Raw genomic sequence first — 21,221 nt, forward strand, 5'->3', positions numbered from 1 at the left:
CATAAAAAACAATGTAGTAACGTTTTATGTAAACCTCTTTGTTTCTTTGATATAATTTTGAACATGCTGAAATAAGATTTTGTTTTGAAAGTCATTTAAATTTTCAATGCCAAAGAGTAGCTTTTTAGTACTAAGCGGATGGAATTCTCTGGTGTTTGTAAATAGTTTTCTTCTTTGAATTGTATACTTTCGACATTGGAATAGGAAATGTTCGGCATCTTTCTATTAGAGTACCACAATCGCATGCTGCACTAGAAGTTAAGATGATTTGTAAATAGGTCAGAATTCAGATTGCTACATTTATTTCTAATACGAGCATGGTAGACAGCAGATACACGATCGCCTTCGATATAAAATGGCGGCACAATAGGGGCTTTATATAATGTTTTAAGCTTATTTTTGAATATTGATAATGTTTCTGATTCTCTAATATGGGCTGGTAATTCGTTCCATAGTTGTATAGAGGACGGAATGACAGACTTAGCATAAATTTCTGTTCTTTTTGCTATTGAAGCATAATTAGCATTATTTCGTAGCGAGTATAAATGTGAGGAAACATGTTCGACTGTTGGTGGGAATAACTGTGATAAATATAACGGCAAAAGGTTATGTTTTTCTTTATAAATCAAAATAAGTTTTTGCATTTTTCTCCTGTCGTCTAATGAAAGCCATCCTAAGTCGTTTATAAGATTTTGAATTGAAACAGATCTAGTTAGTAGTTTCTTCTTTTTGGCCTTGTTCAACTTGGGTGGGTCCAGTATTCCTACTTGAATTATGTTTAATCACCCTTAGGATATGTTGCCTGCTTTTTAAATTGTCTTTTGACGTCTTATCTGTGATATGCAGGCTTCATAACCTCAGATCCCCTTTCAAAATTCAATTTTATTTAGTTCCGCTGATTGTTTTCTCGTTTAGGGCACACGTATTTTTTTAATTGGGGACCATACGCCGCTTTTCATGGAATATGGCACTACTGTGTCACATTGAAGGTTCCATGATAACCGCCGTATGAACACATCTGTGGATATTTCTAAATTCAAAATTTCACCATTTTTCGTGTTTAAATGTTGAATTCTGCTTAAGCCGGTGCTAGGGGGCAAGGACGGTAACTTGCATTTTCCAGTACCGTCCATGAACAGGCTCAATCAAACGGAGCCTGCAACATTTTCAATTTTGCCGTGTTGGGCTTTCTTTAGGGATTCTGTTTTTCTCTATTTTATGTTCACATCAGTGTTATTTGTGCCGTGTGGCAAATTTCCCAGAAGTGATAAAGTACCTGTTAAAAACAAATGTAGCAGATCAAGAAGACCAACTGTAGTAACACAGCTAGATCTTTTCATTGATGACAACAAGCTAATTTGTTGCGGCGGTAGATTACATAATGCACCGTTACAAGAAAGCACGAGATTACCGTACCTTCTTCCGTCAAAACATCAATTTACAGACTTTATCATAAAGGACGCACATATTGTTCAGCTTCATTCCGGAACAGCAAGTACTGTTACATTTCTTCGTCAAAAGTCCTGGATTCCAAATATTCGTCAACGTGTCCGGAAAACTGTTCACTCGTGCGTCACGTGCCGAAAGGTAACAGTATTCCCGACACCCCACCTTTATCGAGCAACATATTGAAGCAAGCAGAACCATTTACTGTGACAGGGATAGATTTCACTGGAGCATTGACAGTAAAAACACCCCATGGAGATCTACAAAAGGCATATATTTGTCTTTTCGCGTGCGTAAATACACGAGCTATCCATTTAGAGATTGTGCCAGATATGACTGTGGAATCATTCATTTTGGCTCTACGGCGTTTCTTCAGTAGAAAATCAATTGAAAATTATAATGTCGGATAACGCCCTTACATATATAGCCACTGCCAAAATCCTGAAGGACGAGATTCTTGGAACACGCAATATTTCATGGACTTTTATCCCGCAACGTGCTCCTTGGTATGGTGGTTGGTGGGAGAGACTTATAGGTATTATCAAGACATGCATCAGAAAAGTGCTTTGGAAATCATTAATAAGCATGAAGTTCTTCGTACACTTGAATAGAATGCATTATCAATGACCGCCTTCTTACATATACATATACAGATACCAAATATTATAGAGATTCTAGACTTCCAGACATATAATTCATATATGAAACTATTACGTGTTACGGCCTACGTCAACCGATTTGTAAACAACTGCAGACGTTCAGAGAAAATACGTGGACCTTTAGAAACACGCGAGCTGGATGTAGCAGCCCGACAACTAATAATACACTTGCATCGACAAAATTTCACAGAAGTGATAAAGTACCTGTTAAAAAAACAAATCTAGCAGATCACGAGATTACCGTACCTTCTTCCGTCAAAACATCAATTTACAGACTTTATCATAAAGGACGCACATATTGTTCAGCTTCATTCCGGAACAGCAAGTACTGTCACTTCCTCAAAAGTCCTGGATTCCAAGTATTCGTCAACGTGTCCGGAAAACTGTTCGCTCGTGCGTCACGTGCCGAAAGGTAACAGGTAAAGCATATAGTATTCCCGACGCCCCACCTTTACCGAGCAACATATTGAAACAAGCAGAACCATTTACTGTGACAGGGATAGATTTCACTGGAGCATTGACAGTAAAAACACCTCATGGAGATATACAAAAGGCATATATTTGTCTTTTCACGTGCGCAAATACACGAGCTATCCATTTAGAGATTGTGCCAGATATGACTGTGGAATCATTTTGGCTCTACGGCGTTTCTTCAGTAGAAAATCAATTGAAAAAATTATAATGTCGATAACGCCCTTACATATATAGCCACTGCCAAAATCCTGAAGGACGAGATTCTTGGAACACGCAATATTTCATGGACTTTTATCCCGCAACATGCCCCTTGGTATGGTGGTTGGTGGGAGAGACTTATAGGTATTGTCAAGACATGTATCAGAAAAATGCTTTGGAATTCATAAATAAGCATTGGAAGTTCTTCGTACACTTGTAACAGAAATATAATGCATTATCAATGACCGCCCTCTTTCATATACATACACACATACCAAAGATGAAGAACCATTAACACATTAACACCATCGCATCTACTATACGACGAAGGATTACCTCCCCTATTTATCCAGACGACAGAGATCCCACAACAAAGGAATTAACCCATGAATCGGCCGGTAAATTGTTCAGATTTAAGACTGCAACGCTTGATCATTTTTGGTCAAGATGGAAACACGAATACCTCACATCGTTGCGAGAGTTCACAGAAGATCCGGTAACCATGGTGACTATATCAATGTTGGTGACGTGGTTCAAATACATGACGAGTATTTACCAAGGAATCGCTGGTCAATAGGAATTATAGAAGATGTAGTAACTGGCGGTGATGGACATATTCGAGCAGCCCGTGTTAGATCCATAAGAGAAATTACTACACGACCTATTGCCAAGCTGTACCCACTAGAACTGAAGTGACATTGTGCACGTGATTCACGTGCATTTTCTGACACCAATTGTTCGCGCATGCCTTTTAAACATGAAGTGACAATGTTTTAAGGTCGAACAAAAAATCATTTACAAAACCTAGCTTCCTCACAACCCCAGCAGTTTTGGCAAGAGTTACGTAAGCTTAAATCTAAGAAGCCTCAAAATAGTAGCATAAGCTCGGAAGAATTTGTTAGTCATTTTAAACATGTTTTTTTTTCTGGTGATAATAATTTCTGTAATGAAAATGTTGAGAATGATTTGTCAAATGATAATTATGTTAATAATGTAGAACAGCTTTACATTTTGTTTACTGTTGAATAAGTTTTACAAGCTATTTCAGAGTTAAAACGAAGAAAAAGCGCAGATATTGACTGCCTTATTCCAGAAATGTTTATTGGATGCAACGATATCCTTGCACCGTTATTGTGTAAACTTTTTAACCATATGTATATTAATTGTATTTATCCAGAAAGCTGGACTTAATGTGTGATTGTCCCAGTTCCTAAAAAACGAGATCAAAATAATGTGAATAATTATAGAGGATAGCATTTTTCTAAGATATTTTCTACACTTTTAGATACACGTCTTCGTAAATGGGCCGAATCAAATGAATTATTGTCCTATTTCCATTTTGGTTTTAGGAAGAACAAAAGCACGGTCGACTGTATATTTGTTTTAACATCCATAACAGAAAGAGTTATCTCCCATGAGAAGAAAAAAACTTTATTGTGCTTTCGTAGATTTTCGTAAAGCGTTTGATATGGTTTACAGGAATGGTATATGGTTTGAATTGTTACAGTGTGGTGCTTCCACTAGATTAGTCAAGATGTTACAAAAGATATATGTACAAGTAAAATGTTGTGTTCGTTTAAATGGTCATTATACTGAAAGTTTTGATAGTATAAAGGGAGTTAAGCAAGGCGAACCTTTATCGCCCTTGCTATTCTTATTTTTCATTAATGATATGCAACATTGTATATATGATTATACCATAGATTCCTTTTGTATTGATGCAATTAAAATGTATTTATTGTTATTTGCAGATGATACTGTTTTAATGTCGTATTCTAGAGATGGTCTTCAGAATATTTTAGATAACTTATATGCATATTGTACAGATTGGGGGATAAGTGTTAATATAGATAAAACAGTTGTATGGTTTTTAAAAAGGGCAACAGACCAGAAAACATAGATTTATTCTATGATAATTGTAAACTTAATATTGTCACAAAATTTACATATCTTGGAGTTACATTATCTTCTAATGGTTACTTTTTACAGGCTCAAAAATCTTTATCACAACAGGCAATAAAAGCCCCGTTTTCTCTTGCTTCATTATTTGATATTGTATCGTTGACTGTATCGGAAAAAATTAAATTGTTTGATACCATGATTGCTTCTATTATGAACTATGGGTGTGAATTATGGGGGTTTCATAAGGCCCCTGATATAGAACGACTGCATATGAAATTTATGAAACAAATATTGGAAGTAATACCACAAACAGACAATGCTACAATATACGGGGAATTAGGTAGATTCCCTATGCTTATTATACGTAAGATAAGAATTATCCGATACTGGTATAAAATTACGAAAAATCCAGATTCAATTATGTACAAATTATTTAATATGCGTGATAGACATGCCAATCATATATGTATGTGATCGAAAAATGTTAAAAAAATATTAGATGATACTGGATTTACATATCTATGGAACAATGTTTCTTTGTCTAATGTGCAAATTCAAAATGTAATACAATGCATATATGACCAATATTTACAACAATGGTTTTCTGATCTTAGAACTCAACCTAAACTTGAAACGTATTGTGTACTGAAAACAGATTTTGAACCAGAAAAATATATTTCTTTTGTTAAGAATGAAAATCATAGAATTAGTTTGACCAGATTTAGATGTTTTGCACATAACTTACTTATAGCAGAAGGAAGACATAGAAATATAGAAAGAAACCTTAGAATTTGTATCAAATGTAATATGAATGTCATTGAAAATGAATATCACTTCCTCTTAATTTGTCCGTTTTATAGAGAATTACGTATAAAATGTTTGCCAAATTATTATTGTGATTGGCCTAATTTATTTAAGTTTAAAAATCTTCTTAACAGTTCTCAAAGCAGTACTATTATTAAGCTAGCTAAATATATATACCAATCATATTCTTTAAGAGAATGACTAAAAATAATTTATGTATTGTGTAACCTGTGTTATAATGTCACAAACAATTTATATGTTTTTTTATGTTCAAAGTATATAATTGTAATTATCATGCTTTTCTCATGTTCAAAATATGTATTGTTTTGTCGTGTGCCACCAGAATACTTTAAGTATTGGCGATAAACATTGTATATATGTTAAAGCCAAATAAACAATGAATTGAATTGCAATGCGTTATATATAATCAGCGGAACTTTACCGGTTAATTACAGTTAGAGAATAATAACAGTAATTTGATTTGAATTGAGAGACCTTTAACATAATGAAATACTGTAAATATCGTTAACTATCAGAGACAGTTTATGAATTTAAGTGATTGATCGAACTTGCAATTTAATTTTATTTACTAGATATATCTGATTTCAAAGTTTTTAGGTTACAATATTTCATTTCAATGAATTTCAGTTTGTACAATTATTATTTTATTTAATATGATCTTGAACAAGCATTGTGGCCCCCGGAGTGTTACGTACATATGCATGTACTGAGTTATTGCGCCAATATTAGCGTCACGTTTAGCCTTTTTATATGTATTGACGTCATTATATGAATTGACTTCCGGTAATCGAAATGGACGAACCATTGCAATATTTTGATTATTTCGTGTTTACACAACAAGCTATCGCTCGATCAGTGCATTTGTTTATATTATCGGACCTGTTCTTCATTGTGTAATTGGCACTACTGTTATAGATGCAGACAAAAGTAAAGATCATGTCTGAAATACATTAGAAACATGCAAAGGCAAAATAGAGAGGATATCTTTTGAAGTACACTATATTCCAGTCAGTGAAAGTCATAAAATATGGGATACAAGAGTTGGTTATATTTTTGATCAAATAAAGAAAACATAAACGATATAATCCGATAAAGAAAACAGAAGAATCAGGAATGGATAGTGAATGCATGGTACGCTGGAGACAGACGAATAACATAAGAAAAAGACAAGAATGAAAGATAGAGGATTCCAGACGTCGATTGTCAATAAATATGTTTAAGGTATGCTCAGTTGAGGTGACTGACATGGAGTCATAAATATCCTTTTTAAATAATAAACAAAATTAAGGAATTATTTTTTTAAACTCCACAAATTTCACCTCTGCACGAAATTAAAATCGACATTATGACCATGTAAGTCTAAATGATGAGTGTAAAGGTTAAATAAAACAATCTTTAAATTAAATTTTGCCAGAATTGTTTATGAATACTTTATAAATAACATTCAAAATGTATCTGTAACGTTCACGGGTCATTCTTTTTATATTTAAGGTAGTTTTAACATATTTCATCATCACCATTTACATGTATTTCATTTATTTTTTGTCAATGATCATTATAATAGTCAATCTTCTGAAATATAAATTAATAAAGCTCAACTTGACAACGAGAAAATGAGTATAATGCCACTTTAATATGCACGTTGGAATTTTATCAAGGCTATCTGATAAAAGTACAAGTAAAGATCATTGAACAAGGCGTGTATAACAACAAGTTGTACAGAAAAGTGCAGAAGCTACAAATCAAAGTTTTAAAACACTCGATCGGGGATAGAATTACAAAAATATAAGAAAATATTCCAAGCCCTTTATTGGAAAAAAATCAATACTGAAAGATGACGTAATGATAAATCAGATGCTATTTAAAACCGTGGCAGCAAATTTTAAAACAAGATGTCAACACTCAAACTTTTGCAAGGAAGCAAACAAGGTACAGGTAACAAGACAATTAAAAATGTGGCCTGGTCCCTTTTCCAAAAGAAAACACTTGGTTTTCCAAGGCGTCACATACTGATACAAAGCCAGTGCAAACAAACCTGAAATCGTTTTATTTTAAATGAAAACAGAAAATTTACTGAACAGGGTGTTATTGAAACTAAACTAACAACCAAAAAAAAACGTACAATGGTGTTGATGTCACTAAAGAAAATATTGGAATTTTAAGAAAAGGATTCAATCAGATTCTAACACAAAGAAAATACATCAGGTAAAGATTCTAACTCTATCTAGCTTACAGGATGGGTCAAATCGATGGGGGCGGACGCATAGCATAGTTAATGTACCAGAACCTTGTTTTTGTCGAAACAAATTTAAAACAAGAATTAGCCGGGATCATTTTTTTATCAATTAAGTTAGCTGAAAGTCAATCAACTTCTAAATTTTCCTAGAAGTGGATATTACTTCAGGTTATAACAATGCCAAAGAAGAACCACTACCGTAAGCTAGCTCAGGGTCTTTCAAATTGAAATACCCTGGCTAGCTGAATAGTTAAAGGCACATTATGCCTCAGAAATCCATTTTTTTTAATTCTTAAGAAACGTCGGCCATGTGTTTAATAATGTTTAAATAATAGATTAAGGACATGTTAGATGTTTTACACCAACACAAATTGCGCTGAACATGCAGTTATGCGTCGTAAAGGTAGAAAAAAGTAAACAAAGTAGTATTTTGACTTCATTACAAAATAATAATTCACTATAATTATACCAATTGCCAACAGAACTTAAGATGCAAAAACATAGTTAAAGTATATAGCAAATTAGTATGTTTTTGGAAACTGTTACAAGATACCAAAAGTAAACAGTATTTTTGAAATATGAATAATAGAATTTCTGAGACATAATGTGCCTTTAAAGCATGTCACCGGTACAAAGAAATATGGAGTCCGATTCCGAGCCTGATCGAAATTTTCAGGGTAATGTACAAACATGTAAACTAAAATGTGCACCCGAAAATGCACCCGGGGGCACGCAATCATTTAATGACATTTAACACTCGTGCATGCGCTAATGATTTGAATTTCCTTGATTTCGATGATTTTTAAATTGTGTACGTGAACATTCATCAGAAACCTGCATTTTATATGGAACTCAACTACAATTTAGAACTCTACCGTGCATGTTCTGAAGTCTGAAATTTCGTGAAAATTATGTATGTAGACACGGTGCACTTAAAATGAACCAGAGCCACCATTCACCATGCATATTTCATTTTTCTCCTGGTGGGATCCAGACCGACGTAAAAAGGGGAGTTTAATTGATGGTTGATACATACATTTAGCACCCCAGTCGAAAATTTCTTGACCCGGCCCTGTAAGAACAGTATTTTCACGTTAAACCGTGATAGTATTTGTATAACATAAAGTTGACGCTCGTTATGTAACCTAGGTAATATGACAAGATTGTTAACAAGGAAGTTATGTCATAAAAACAAAATCAAAAGAAGAAGTAAAATCATCGGAGACAGACCTCGACAATATTTACCAAATACATAGATTTATCTTCGGAGAGATAAGGGAGTATTACATAAACTTCATACTCATCTTTATAGTGACAGATCTTGGGGTGTCGGTGGCGTGCACGATGAGTTCTCAAGCATTTTTTCCAACGTTTCAGGTGACGTATTGAATAAATTGTGTAATTCTGCTTTATATGAAACATCATCATCTTCTAAACTGTCAAATTGAATAATATTTTGTAGGAAACCTATTCATTAAGTTTCATTTTCGTGATTGAAACTTTTAATTTGAACAACCTGTTCATCGTTAATTGTAAAATGATTATATTCAGAACTAGAAATATTTATACAATACTAAATATAAAATATTGAGTTCTATAATGAATGATATTTCGTCATTTTGAAAATAACATTTTCTTTGCAGACATAGTTGTACACGATGGATACCAGTATAATTGTTTATCGTGTACTTAGACCTGATGATAATATTAATACACATGAATTAAGATAAGGTTTACAAAACATAAAATATTGAGTTCTATAATCTATAATGAATTATATTTCAACATTTTGAAAAAACAGCATTTACTTTGCAGACACAATGGAATCCGATGGATATGATTGTTTATCGTGTACTTAGACCTGATGAAAACCCGGAATATTTAATAGCTAAAGACCCATTTGCTAAGTACTCCGTGTATGATCACGTCTCAAACGGATATTTGAACACTCAGTTTATTTCAACATGTAAATCAAAGGCTGCAGTTAAGTACTTTGCAGAACTGGGAAAACCATATGCAAAGACACATGGTACAACTGGATTAAGGAAGATAGTGTCTATCAACTTGACCAAACTAATGCAACTCGTTCCAAGTAAGATTATTGATTTGACTCTGCCAGGTGAGCTCAACAGTTATATACCAATTATACCACCATATATTCCAGGGAGCAAATTTCATAGTAAAGCCAGGAACTGTGCTACACAGGTTCAAGAGGTTTTGATAAAGCTTCGGGTGATCGAAACGGTGAATACCACACCTATACCAGCAGAGTGTGTGACTTTATTAGGTTGTGTATAAAACATTCTGATCATAATACTATATATGAGGCTCCCTTTGAAAATTCTAATTATTTGTTTTTACTTATATAAAGTGATTATAGTCTAATAAAAAAAGAAAAATAGAGGCTTGGTTAAAATGAATCGATTAACAATTAAAGTTTTCATTGTTCACATTGAAAAAAGTGTAAATTTAATGCAAAAAAAGTTCAGAAAATGAAGAGTGATGCGATAATCGATGATGATATCGATACTTTTTAACCGTTCTTCATCATTAACAGTCAATCAGTTGAATAATGCAGGTATAAACGAACAATATTGACATATTCGCATCTCTTGAAATAACAGACACATATTTTAATTGCATTAATTATTTGTTTATTTAACCAACCTAATTAATAGCTTTTGATTTGTTAACATTAAATCATAATACAAGTATGTAAATATATAGTATGCGGCTAATAATTGTTGTCTTTTGATATATTACATGTTATGTTTTGTATAATGATGTATTCTGTACAAGTCCTAAAAAGGTTTGACTCTGTTGTAAGTAAGTAAATATTTTATTATCGTGACATGTGTATGCCTATTACAATACATATCTACAAGAGGAAACAACATAGCACCCGGTCTCATGGGCCTATAAGTTACAAGAAATCATATACATTGTGATAATGATAATAATCATTATGTATTTACACATATATTATGGTTTGTTTACAAATATCAATATGAGTCACTTTGTATTTGACTGATACTGATACACTTTAGAACAGCAGTTTGTAAATAAGGCTTTTAATGCGTCTTGATTATAGTTTAAGTTGTACAGTAGGATGTTTCGCTTTTCTTTTCTTGTAAACTTATTTGAATATAGTTGTCCAAGAATCTTTAATATCAACATCTTTAAGAAACGAACTCGAAAACAGAAATAAAAATTATAAGGTTACAGAGCACTCTATTTTAAAGAGTCTAGTTTGTCATGTAAAATGATTTCTTTAATTCTTATATACCGTTCATTTATAAAAGCTTTGCTAATAACGAAATTCAAAATATTAACACGTATAAAATGGGATTAATTACATGAAAGGATAATTTATGCGTTTTTTCTGTATTGTGTTACGAAGGAATACACATATTTTGAAACAGTATATCCCCAAATATATTTGTTCTAAAGGAAGTATACATGGCACACTGTAAGAGGAAATGCTTTTCGTCTTCTACTTCGTTTGAAGGACAAAGTCTACATATTCTCTGTTCAACCGGTTTTCCTATATAACGATCAATGTCTTTTCTAAGTGGCAGTATACCGCTTCTAAACTGGAAAACTAATGAACGTTCATATTTTCTAAGGTTCACATTTATTTAAATTTCACGTTCGTTGTTTGATTTGAAAAGTCTGAAAGTTCTCAATTTTGCAACAGGTTGGATTTCACTTGATCATTTCCCTGAGTAGAAGTGAGTTAGTGCGATCACAGCGATTAGTTTTGCGTCACAGGACCAATCGTTACGACATAACTCATAATCATGAACAACATCCGTTTTTGTGTCCCCTCTATGGAGTAGTGGCGACATATAGGGATCACTTCTCCGTCGTCTGTTCTTCTGTCTGTCCGGACTACTTCTCAAAAACTAGTGGTGCAATTTCAACCAAAATTTACAGCAGTGATCAGTTCAAAGTTTAGTTGTGCATATCATTGGCTTTTTATGGTTTAATGAATTGTGCTAGAATTAATTATTTTTATATTTTACAGTTTTTCCGGACTACTCCTCTTATACCACTCATGCAATTTCAATGAAACTTTACAGGATTGATTTTTATAACATGGGTTTTCTGCTTGAATAATTTTTGACCCAGTTATAACACTTGAATGAAAAGGGTGTTAACTTTTCAGAATTGATTGGTAGGTCAAGTACTTATGCATAATACACAAGTTTTTCGTTTCGATGATTTTCAGCTGAGTTAATGCCCTTGAATAAAAAAGTATTTTGCTCTGTTAATGATTTTTGGGTCTCCTGCTAAACAGTACCTGCAACATGTTATTGGCTATCATGAGGTGACACATGTCATCACTGATGGCCCTTGTATCGACCTGTTGTAGCCTGTTCCAGAAGCGTAAAATACATATCCAGCGTCTACATACAGGCAAGGTAGCCAACCTGTATCACCGTATAATGCGAGAATGGGTTTGAACTTGTGAACACCAAAGAAGTATCGGAGTGTACGGTGCTGTATGTTATCAAGGCACTGTCTTGTCCCCCATATAGAGGCACCGTAATCCAGTATAGGTGCAACACATGAGAGGTAACGTTTTTCTAAGGTCAGAAATTTTAAATCTTTCATGTCGTGTATTTTGTTTAAAAGACTTTCTAGAGCACGTCTCGCCGATGTTGATGGCAAATTAGAATATTTCGTTAAGTCACTTTTTTTCATGGAATGTAATGCCCAGATATTTGTAATACTCGACTATTTCTAATATGTTGTCACCTATGTATAAAAACTAAATCCGATCTTGGAGCCCTGTCTTGTCTAAAGTGCATGCATTTTTATTTATTTGTATATACATGTATTATAATTCTCCAATGTCTCCACCAGTTATGTAACATATTGAGTATATTCTGTAGATTTTCTTCATTGTTAGAGATTGATACAATATCGTCAGTGTAGAACAAGATAAATACCTTAATGTCTCCCATTTCGATGTCAAGGTCAAGGTCATTTATATCCCTTACAAGGTCATTGGCGAATACTGAGAATATCGTCGGTGATAAATTACACCCCTCCTTCAAGCCGGTGAACAGTCGAGCCATTTATTATAAACTTATAAATGAAATATTGAGAAATATTGATGAAATAAAATGCATATTTTCATTTTCCGTATTTTCACTGTAAAAATTTATTTTTCACTGCAGTGAAACATATTTTCCGTATTTTCACTGGTGTCTCGCCGGACTACTTTCTTTTAAATTCTGCCAGTACACAAAATTTAAGGGAAAGTCTTTCAAATTTTATCGCAAAAAAAGAGAAAAATGTATATAATAAACAGAAAATTCAAGTTTTTTCTATAAATACATGATTTATTTTCATCTTGTGGCATGAAAATTACCATATTTCACTTGTGGCTACCGCCACTCATGAAATATTTATTTTCATACCACTGGATGAAAATAAATCATGTATTTATAGAAAAAACTTGAATATCCTCTATGTATTAAGATGAGTATTCACCAATATACATACTTATACTAACGACGCAAGTCAAGTTGTGTATAAAGAACATTCTTGTTATTTGGATTGCATTAAAGGTCCTTTATGCCTCAGAAATGCTATCATCTTTATTTCTCAAAAGTTTTATTTTTGTTACCTTGTTACAGTTTCCAAAAATACATATTTGCCTTATAGTTGAACTATCTTTGCTTCCTGGCTTAGTTGGCAATTAGTATACTGGTAATTTTAGTGATGTATTTTTTATATTTTGCTACCTTTACAACACATTACTGCATTTCGCCGCTACTTTCCTCAGCATGCTCTAAATCGAATACTAGTATTAAAACATTGTAAACACATGTTTGACTTTTCTAAAAACATTGATCAATAGTAATTTATGAGGCATAATGTGCCCTTAGCAATACATAGAGAATGAAAGGGGAAAAATATAACCAAAAGAAAACAATTTATTTTTGTAATTGTGTATATTGATTTAATTCCCTGCGTTTAAATGCTTGTGATATAAACTTTCCCAAATTTAACTAAATAAATCAATAAATTCATACGTGTTCGGGTTTTCAACATAATATTTTTGTATGAATTTGTTTCTCAGGCCGGAATAATTGTTTGCATGTGGTTACAAAATGATATTCACCTTCAATGTTAGTATTGCTTGATTTTATTCAACTGTCAACTGCATGCTATTTTAATCTTCTCTACATTTTCGATAAGTTCCGTGAGATGTTGGCAGAAAGATATGATTTTTTATGTCGTTCGTTTTGTTTTAATGTTTTGCAAATATTATGGTTAAGTCTACACTCTTTTCTCATGGGTTAAAAAATTAATATTTGAATTGAATTACATTCGGATTAAAAGTAATAAATGTCATTTCAATGCCGTAAAACACAATACAAATCGAGACAAAACAGTGTTTCTAAGTTGCTTCATATCCGTGTACACAATTATGCATGCACTCGGCCATTTCCATTGAAATATATTGCAAAAACAAAGAAAGAGTCTAAAACAATGGTAATAGTAGGGATCGAACCACATATTTCTGATAAGTTAGACAATCACTTAACCGACTGTGCTATTGCGTACGTAACGACAACCTCATTATTAAGCCGATGCGACTGTCAAACTATTAGTTATATACTCAATATTAATTCTCGTAAACTACACGGACAAAACCTTAATGGGATCGAATATTTAAATGAGTGCTATATTTAATTCATAATTGACATATCAATAAAATCAGAAATAACAATCTAACGAACAGATTATACAATTATTCAATTTTAGCTTACGCAAGTGCCATGTGCAGAATAACGTCACTTAATCTGTTGTCATTAGAGTAGAACCATTAAAGTAGCTTGCCTTCAGAATCATGTTTATTTTATTTACTTTTTTCATGAAAATTTTGAAAAGTTATTATTATTTATTAGGTTAAACATTGTGAAATGAAAGATTTACACATTGCAGATAGCACTTTCAATCGACGTAAATAACCAAATAAAGGTCAAAATATGAAAAACACATAAATAACCCTCAATACGTCAGTCACGCAGCAGAAATATGGTGATGAATACTGCAAAATCAGTCATTTTTCGCACATAACATGTAATTTTACTTTAATCTGTTTGCTCTTCTAAATATCTTAGTACATTTTCCCTGAGTTTGCCGGTTATTGTAGAGTTTTTTGGGCTCATCTCATGTAGAAATACGGCGACTTAAGCAATTCCCCTTTTTGGGACATTTAAGTTAAAACGAAAATATGCTAACACTCAAATAGTTACATGGAAGCAAACAAAGTGCAGATTTCAAGACAATAAGAAATCATCATGTTGCCTGGTTACTTTTGCAAAAAAACCAAAAACAAACAAACAAAAAAACATGGTTTTCCAAGGCGACACAAACTGATATAAAGCCAATGCAAACATACTTGAACTAGTTTTCATATAAAATGAAAATAGAAAATTTACTGAACAGGGTGTAAGTGAAGTCCAACCAACAACCTTCAGTAACGCACAACACACAAAGAAAATACGCCAGGTAAAATCTGTAACGAAACATCTGACCGGATGGATCAAATCGATGGGGCGATCGCGTTTCATTATCAATTTTAATTGATCATTTACCAGAACCTTGTTTTTGTCAAAAATTATTTAAAACAATATTTAGTCGGGATCACGTTTAACCGATTAAGTTTGTTGAAAATCGACTTCTAAATTTTCCAAATGTTTTTAACAATTCCAAAGAAGAACCACTCCCGCAAGCTAGCTCAGGGTCTTTCAAATTGAAAGACCCTGGTTAGCTTGATAGTTCAAGCATATATCCGTCGGAATTAGAACTGGTGAGATATTAACTCAGTGATCATAATATTAACTCAGTGATCATAACCACTTACAATTAATAAGAGAATCACTTTTATATTTTTACTGTACAAAGAAATATGGAGTCCGATTCCGAGCCTGATCGAAGTACAAATGTACTTGTATACGCTTTAAAATAACTTTCTAGATGCTTTGAAACTGTCAAATATTATTAACTGAATCTAAGTCAAAGCACAAACAGCTCTTCTGCCATGTTGTACATGATCAAATTTATACACATAATTTTCAATAAAAAGCACATAAAGAGTAAAATATCATCAAAGTCCTGAGTATGCAATATCATTCATATTCGTCTTCTGTGCATTGACAAAAATCTTCCACCACCTTTCACTTAATTACCGGTAGTGTATTCACGGACCGTCAGCCATAAGTTCAAAAAATTGAAAGTTCCGTAAATTATAAAACGTATGTATTTAATATCATTGCATGTCTGAAATCTACAGGGTAATGTAGAAACATGTATTATAAACTGTGCACCCGAGAATGCATCAGAAGGCAAGCCATTATTCAATATTCAAAGAAAGACTGACATTTAACGCTCTTTCATGCGCATATGACTAAAATTGTAAAAACTGAATATTAAATTGTGTTCGTGAAAATTCATCAGAAACATCCATTTTATTTGTAGATTTTCTTTCATCAAAAATTAACTACAATAAAAAAACCCTACCTTGCATGTTCTATTAAGTCTGAAATTTCGTGAAAAATATGTATGTAGACACTGCTGTTTTAAAATGTGCACTTGAAATCAACCAGAGCCACAATTTACCATGCATATTTAATTTTTCTCCTGGGGGGCCCAGAACGCCTCTTAATTGATGACTGATACATAAATTAAGCACTCCAGTCGAAAATTTCTGGATGCGGCCCTGTAATTGCTGTATTTTCACATTTCTCTTGTTAAACCGTGATGATATTTGTATAAAATAAAATTGACCCTAGATAACATGACAAGATTGTTAACAAGGAAGTTATGTTATAAAAACAAAATCGAAAGAAGAAGTAAAATCATCGAAGACAGAACTCAACAATATTTAAAATCAAATACATAGATTAATCTTCCGAGAGATAAGGGAGTATTACATAAACTTCATACTCATCTTTATATTGACAGATCTTGGGATGTCGGTGGCGTGCACGTTGAGTTCTCAAGCATTTTCTCCAACGTTTCAGGTAACGTTTTGAATAAATCGTGTAATTCTGCTTAATATGAAACAATTTCGTCATCTGCAAAGCTGTCAAATTGAATAATATTTTGTAGGAAACCTATTTCTTTTTCACTTGCATATATGAAACTTTAAATTTGAATATCCTTTACGTCGCTAATTGTAAAATGATTATAGTCAGTACAAAAAAATATTTATACAATTAAGATGAATTGTACCAAATATAAAATATTGAGTTCTATAATGAATGATGTTTCGTCATTTTGAAAATAACAATTTATTTGCAGACACAGTTGTATCCGATAAATACCAGTATGATTGTGTATCGTGTACTTAGACCTGGTGAAAACCCGGAATGTCTAATAGCTAAAGACCCACTTGCTATGTTCACCGTGTTTGAACACGTCTCAAACGGATATTTGAGCACTCAGTTTGTTTCAACATGTAAATCAAAGACTGCAGTTATGGACTTTGCAGACAAGTGAAAACAATATGCAAAGGCACATGGTACAACTGGATTAAGGAAGATAGTGTCTATCAACTTGACTAAACTATTGCAGCTCGTTCCTTGTTGTGAGATTATTGATTTGACTCTGCCAGATGTGCTCAACAGTTATATACCAATTATACCACCATATATTCCAGGGAGCGATGATAACATTAAGGCCAGGAACTTTGCTACAAAGTTTCAAGAGGTTTTGATAAAGCTTCCGGTGACAGACCACATACCAGCAGAGTGTGTGGCTGTAATAGATTGTGTATAAAACATTGTAATCAATATGCTATATGAAGCTCCATTTGAAATTTCTATTGATTTGTTTATTACCTATATAAAGGGATAATTGTCTAATTACAAATAAAAATAGAGGCTTGGTTAAATTAATCAATCAACAATTTAAGTTTTCATTGTTAAACACGTTGAAAACAAAAGTGTAAATAAAATACAACAAAAAGTTACAATAAAAAACTAGAATGTGAAAAGTGTGATATCGATACTTTTTAACCACTCTTCATCAGTAACAGTCAATAAGTTAAATTAAGCACGCACATACCAATCAATAAGACTGATATCTTCGCATCTTGATATAACAGACACATATTGTAATTGCATTTATAATTTGTATATTTAACCAAACTAATGCATAGCTTTTAACAATTTATCATAATAAATTAATTTAGTATGCGGCTGATAATTGTTGTCTTTAATATATATTACGTGTTATGTTTTGTAAAATGATGTATACTGTACAAGCCCTGAAAAGGGTTTTGGCTCTGTTGTAAGTAAGTAAATTTATATTTTATTATCGTGACATGTGCATATCTATTACAATATATATCTACATGAAGACATAACATAGCACTCGGCCCAGGGGCATATGAGTCAACAGGAATCATATATATTGTGATAATGATAATAATCATTATGTATTTACACATATATTATTGTTTATTTACAAATATCAACTTGAGTCAATTTGTATGTATTGTACTGATATACTTTAGAAGAGCGGTTAGTAAACAAGGCTTATAATGCGTCTTGATTATAGTAAGTTTCGTTTTTCTTTTTTTGTGTTTATGTAATCACATTTAAATACAGTTGTCCCAGACTCTTTAATATCAACATCTTTAAAAAGCTAAATCGAGACAGAAACAAAAATAAAATAAAAGGTTAACAGGGTACTCCATTTGAAAGATTCTAGTTGTTCATGTAAAATAAATCCTTTTATTCTTATATACCTTTCATATATAAAAGCTTTGCTGATAGCGACATTCAAAATAACACGTATAAAATGGGATTAATTGCATGAAAGGATATGCGTTATTTCTGTTTTGTATTATGAAAGAATACACGTATTTTGAAACGCTTCAGTAAAATATGATAACGATATCGTGAAAAAAATACATTTGTTGTAAATCTCATAGCAATTGTAAACGGCACATATGGTAATTTGCCGTCAACATATGAATAAATCTAAATTATGTTATATAATCTTATCATCTCGTACAAAAATACAGTACGTCTTTAATATTTTAATAGAATTGGTTTAATTTCAATACATGTGTGATGAATGGGGGGATCCACAGTGACTTTGTTTACATAATGACGTAACATGTCACGTTTATGACTAGAAAACATGACATGTCACGTTTATGAATAGATAACAAGACATGTCACCTTTATGACTATAAAATCTAACATATTTTTGATGTTCAATTTTTCAATGGAAACTAATACATCTTAAAACATGTCTAGTTTTTCACTAGAAAACTCGACATGTTACATCTATATTTAGATAACAGTAAAACTTTTATCAATGAACAAGTTGATACAGGTTGCCCTTAACAGCTATTTAATCAGGTAAATTTAGTACACTCAGCATTAGAAGTGTTGACTGTTCAGTGATAACACAATCCAATTATCTACAACATTCTTTACAGCAAATCATCGATGTCGATTTTATGAATAGAAAACTCTACATGTTTTAATGACATCAGTGGTGTCAATTTTATGAATAGAAAACCCAACACATTTTTTAAGTCCATTTTTTAAATAGAAAATGATATATTTTAATTTGTTTACATAAGTGACGTAATAATGGTCAAAGTTATGAATAGAAAATTGCTACCATAAAGGATTAGGGTAACATGATAATGGTCAAAATAGACAATAGACAATTACGACCATAAAGGATTAGGGGTCACATAAATATGGTCTAAAGTATACAATAGAAAAATGATACCATAACGGATTAAATAATTCGGTCAAAATATACAAAGGAAAACTATAATCAAATTATTGGTTTAAACTATGAATAGAAAATTAGGACAAAATATTATTAACAAGTCTAGACCAGCTGTGGTCAACTCATCTAATAAACTACTTTAGTATCTGGTATTTCTTCTTCTTGATATTGTATTTTACTATCTCATGTATCCGCCATCAGAAAAATGTAAAGTTTAATCAATTACATAATGACTTAAGAGTGCGTACTTTATAACAATAGAACAGGTAACACTCCAAAAAAGTCAATCTTATACATGTTAATGCAAAATTATCATGTCGTATTTTTCCAAAAATTGACATGTCATATTTTTGCACATGTCTCAGAAATGCTATCATTTTTATTTCTCAAAAGCTTTTTATATTTGTTTCCTTGTTATAGTTTGCAAAAGAAACCGCTACTCTCTTCAGCAACATGCTCTAAATTAACACATTGTAAACACATGTTTGATTTGTTTAAAAACATTAGTAAATCTGAGTTAAGCAATGCATATAATAGGTAATAATGAAATATTAACAACAAGACACCATTTCTTTAATTGTATTTGAAGATTCGTTTTTTATGTCGTTCGTTTTGTTTTAATGTTTTGCACATATTATGTTGTAGTCTACACTCTTTTTAAATAATATTTAAAATTCATTCGGATTAAAATAAATAAATGCAATTTCAATGCCGTATTTCAATACAAATCGAGACAAAACAGTGTTTCTAAGTTGCTATATATCCGTGTACACAATTATGCAAGCACTGCACCATTTACATTAAAATATACTACAAAAATAAAGAAAAAGTCTAAAACAATGGCAACAATAGGGATCGAACAACGGAACTCTGATATGTTAGACAATCACTTTACCGAATGTGCTATTGCGGATGTTAAGACAACTACATGTAGTACTGGTAAACTGCTTGACCGCCTGTGTAACTTTGTAAACTGACCTCTATAAAATAATGACCCTCTGTCAATATTTTATATAAAGTTATGATCCCCGTTCATAATATTATGACTGGGTGTCATAAAATTATGACTACCTACACATAGAAAAATGACCCTCATATAGAATATTGACCCCCTGTAGAATAACGACCCCAACCCAAACTATACAACACTTACTGGATTCTTTGAAAGATAACTATCAATGTACTTATCATCAATTGTCATTGCGTGCGTGTGTCTGTGCGTCCGTTCAACAATTTGGCCGAATCTTTTCACTAAAATTGGAAGGATTTGTTTCAAACTCTCGGGGATAGATACCATAACCAAAGCCTAGCCTCAGTCTGCAGAAGTATATACATGAATTTGATCTATACATAAAGATAAATAGCATTTTATTTTACAAATGACAACGACGGGAGATATGTCATTTGACTACAACCCTTATTTTTTACTTACGATCTATATGCTTAAAGGTTATAAAACTATTTGACTATCAATCTCATCACTACTCCTAATTCACGGGGTGTATATGAGAACCTTATGACGGACGTAAAATGGTTTTAAAAGTGCGCGATATTTTGTTTCTTTTAAACAGATCGAGTATTATTTAAATAAACATTCGGTTAAACTTCGAGGAAATTATAAGGTTCATTTGTAGATAGTTGGCCTTGTGTATAGGTTTTTTATTGACTCAAATATGATTTAAAATGTGTTTTGTTTT

At 32.3% G+C, this 21,221-nt stretch overlaps 1 protein-coding gene across 5 annotated transcripts in view; it reads left to right on the forward strand.

Moving 5' to 3' along the window:
* Positions 1-7,615: 7,615 nt before the first annotated feature.
* LOC132733811 (uncharacterized) overlaps positions 7,616-21,221 on the forward strand; it is a 38,754-nt gene continuing 25,148 nt past the window's right edge. Inside the window, exons 1-3 of one of the 5 annotated variants that reach the window (XM_060720498.1) lie at positions 7,616-7,709; positions 9,059-9,117; positions 9,556-10,499. In XM_060720498.1, the coding sequence (XP_060576481.1) occupies positions 9,085-9,117; positions 9,556-10,038 (516 nt within the window). In that variant the 5' untranslated portion in view covers positions 7,616-7,709; positions 9,059-9,084 and the 3' untranslated portion in view covers positions 10,039-10,499. Of the gene's footprint in view, positions 7,710-7,739; positions 9,118-9,555; positions 10,500-16,610; positions 16,788-17,067; positions 17,660-21,221 lie in introns of those variants that run through there. The other 4 variants (XM_060720497.1, XM_060720501.1, XM_060720500.1 and 1 more) reach the window with 4 other exon arrangements.

Source organism: Ruditapes philippinarum, unplaced genomic scaffold (genome assembly GCF_026571515.1).
Source record: "Ruditapes philippinarum isolate M1 unplaced genomic scaffold, ASM2657151v2 ctg1680_1_1_1_1, whole genome shotgun sequence".
Lineage (NCBI taxonomy): Eukaryota > Metazoa > Mollusca > Bivalvia > Venerida > Veneridae > Ruditapes > Ruditapes philippinarum.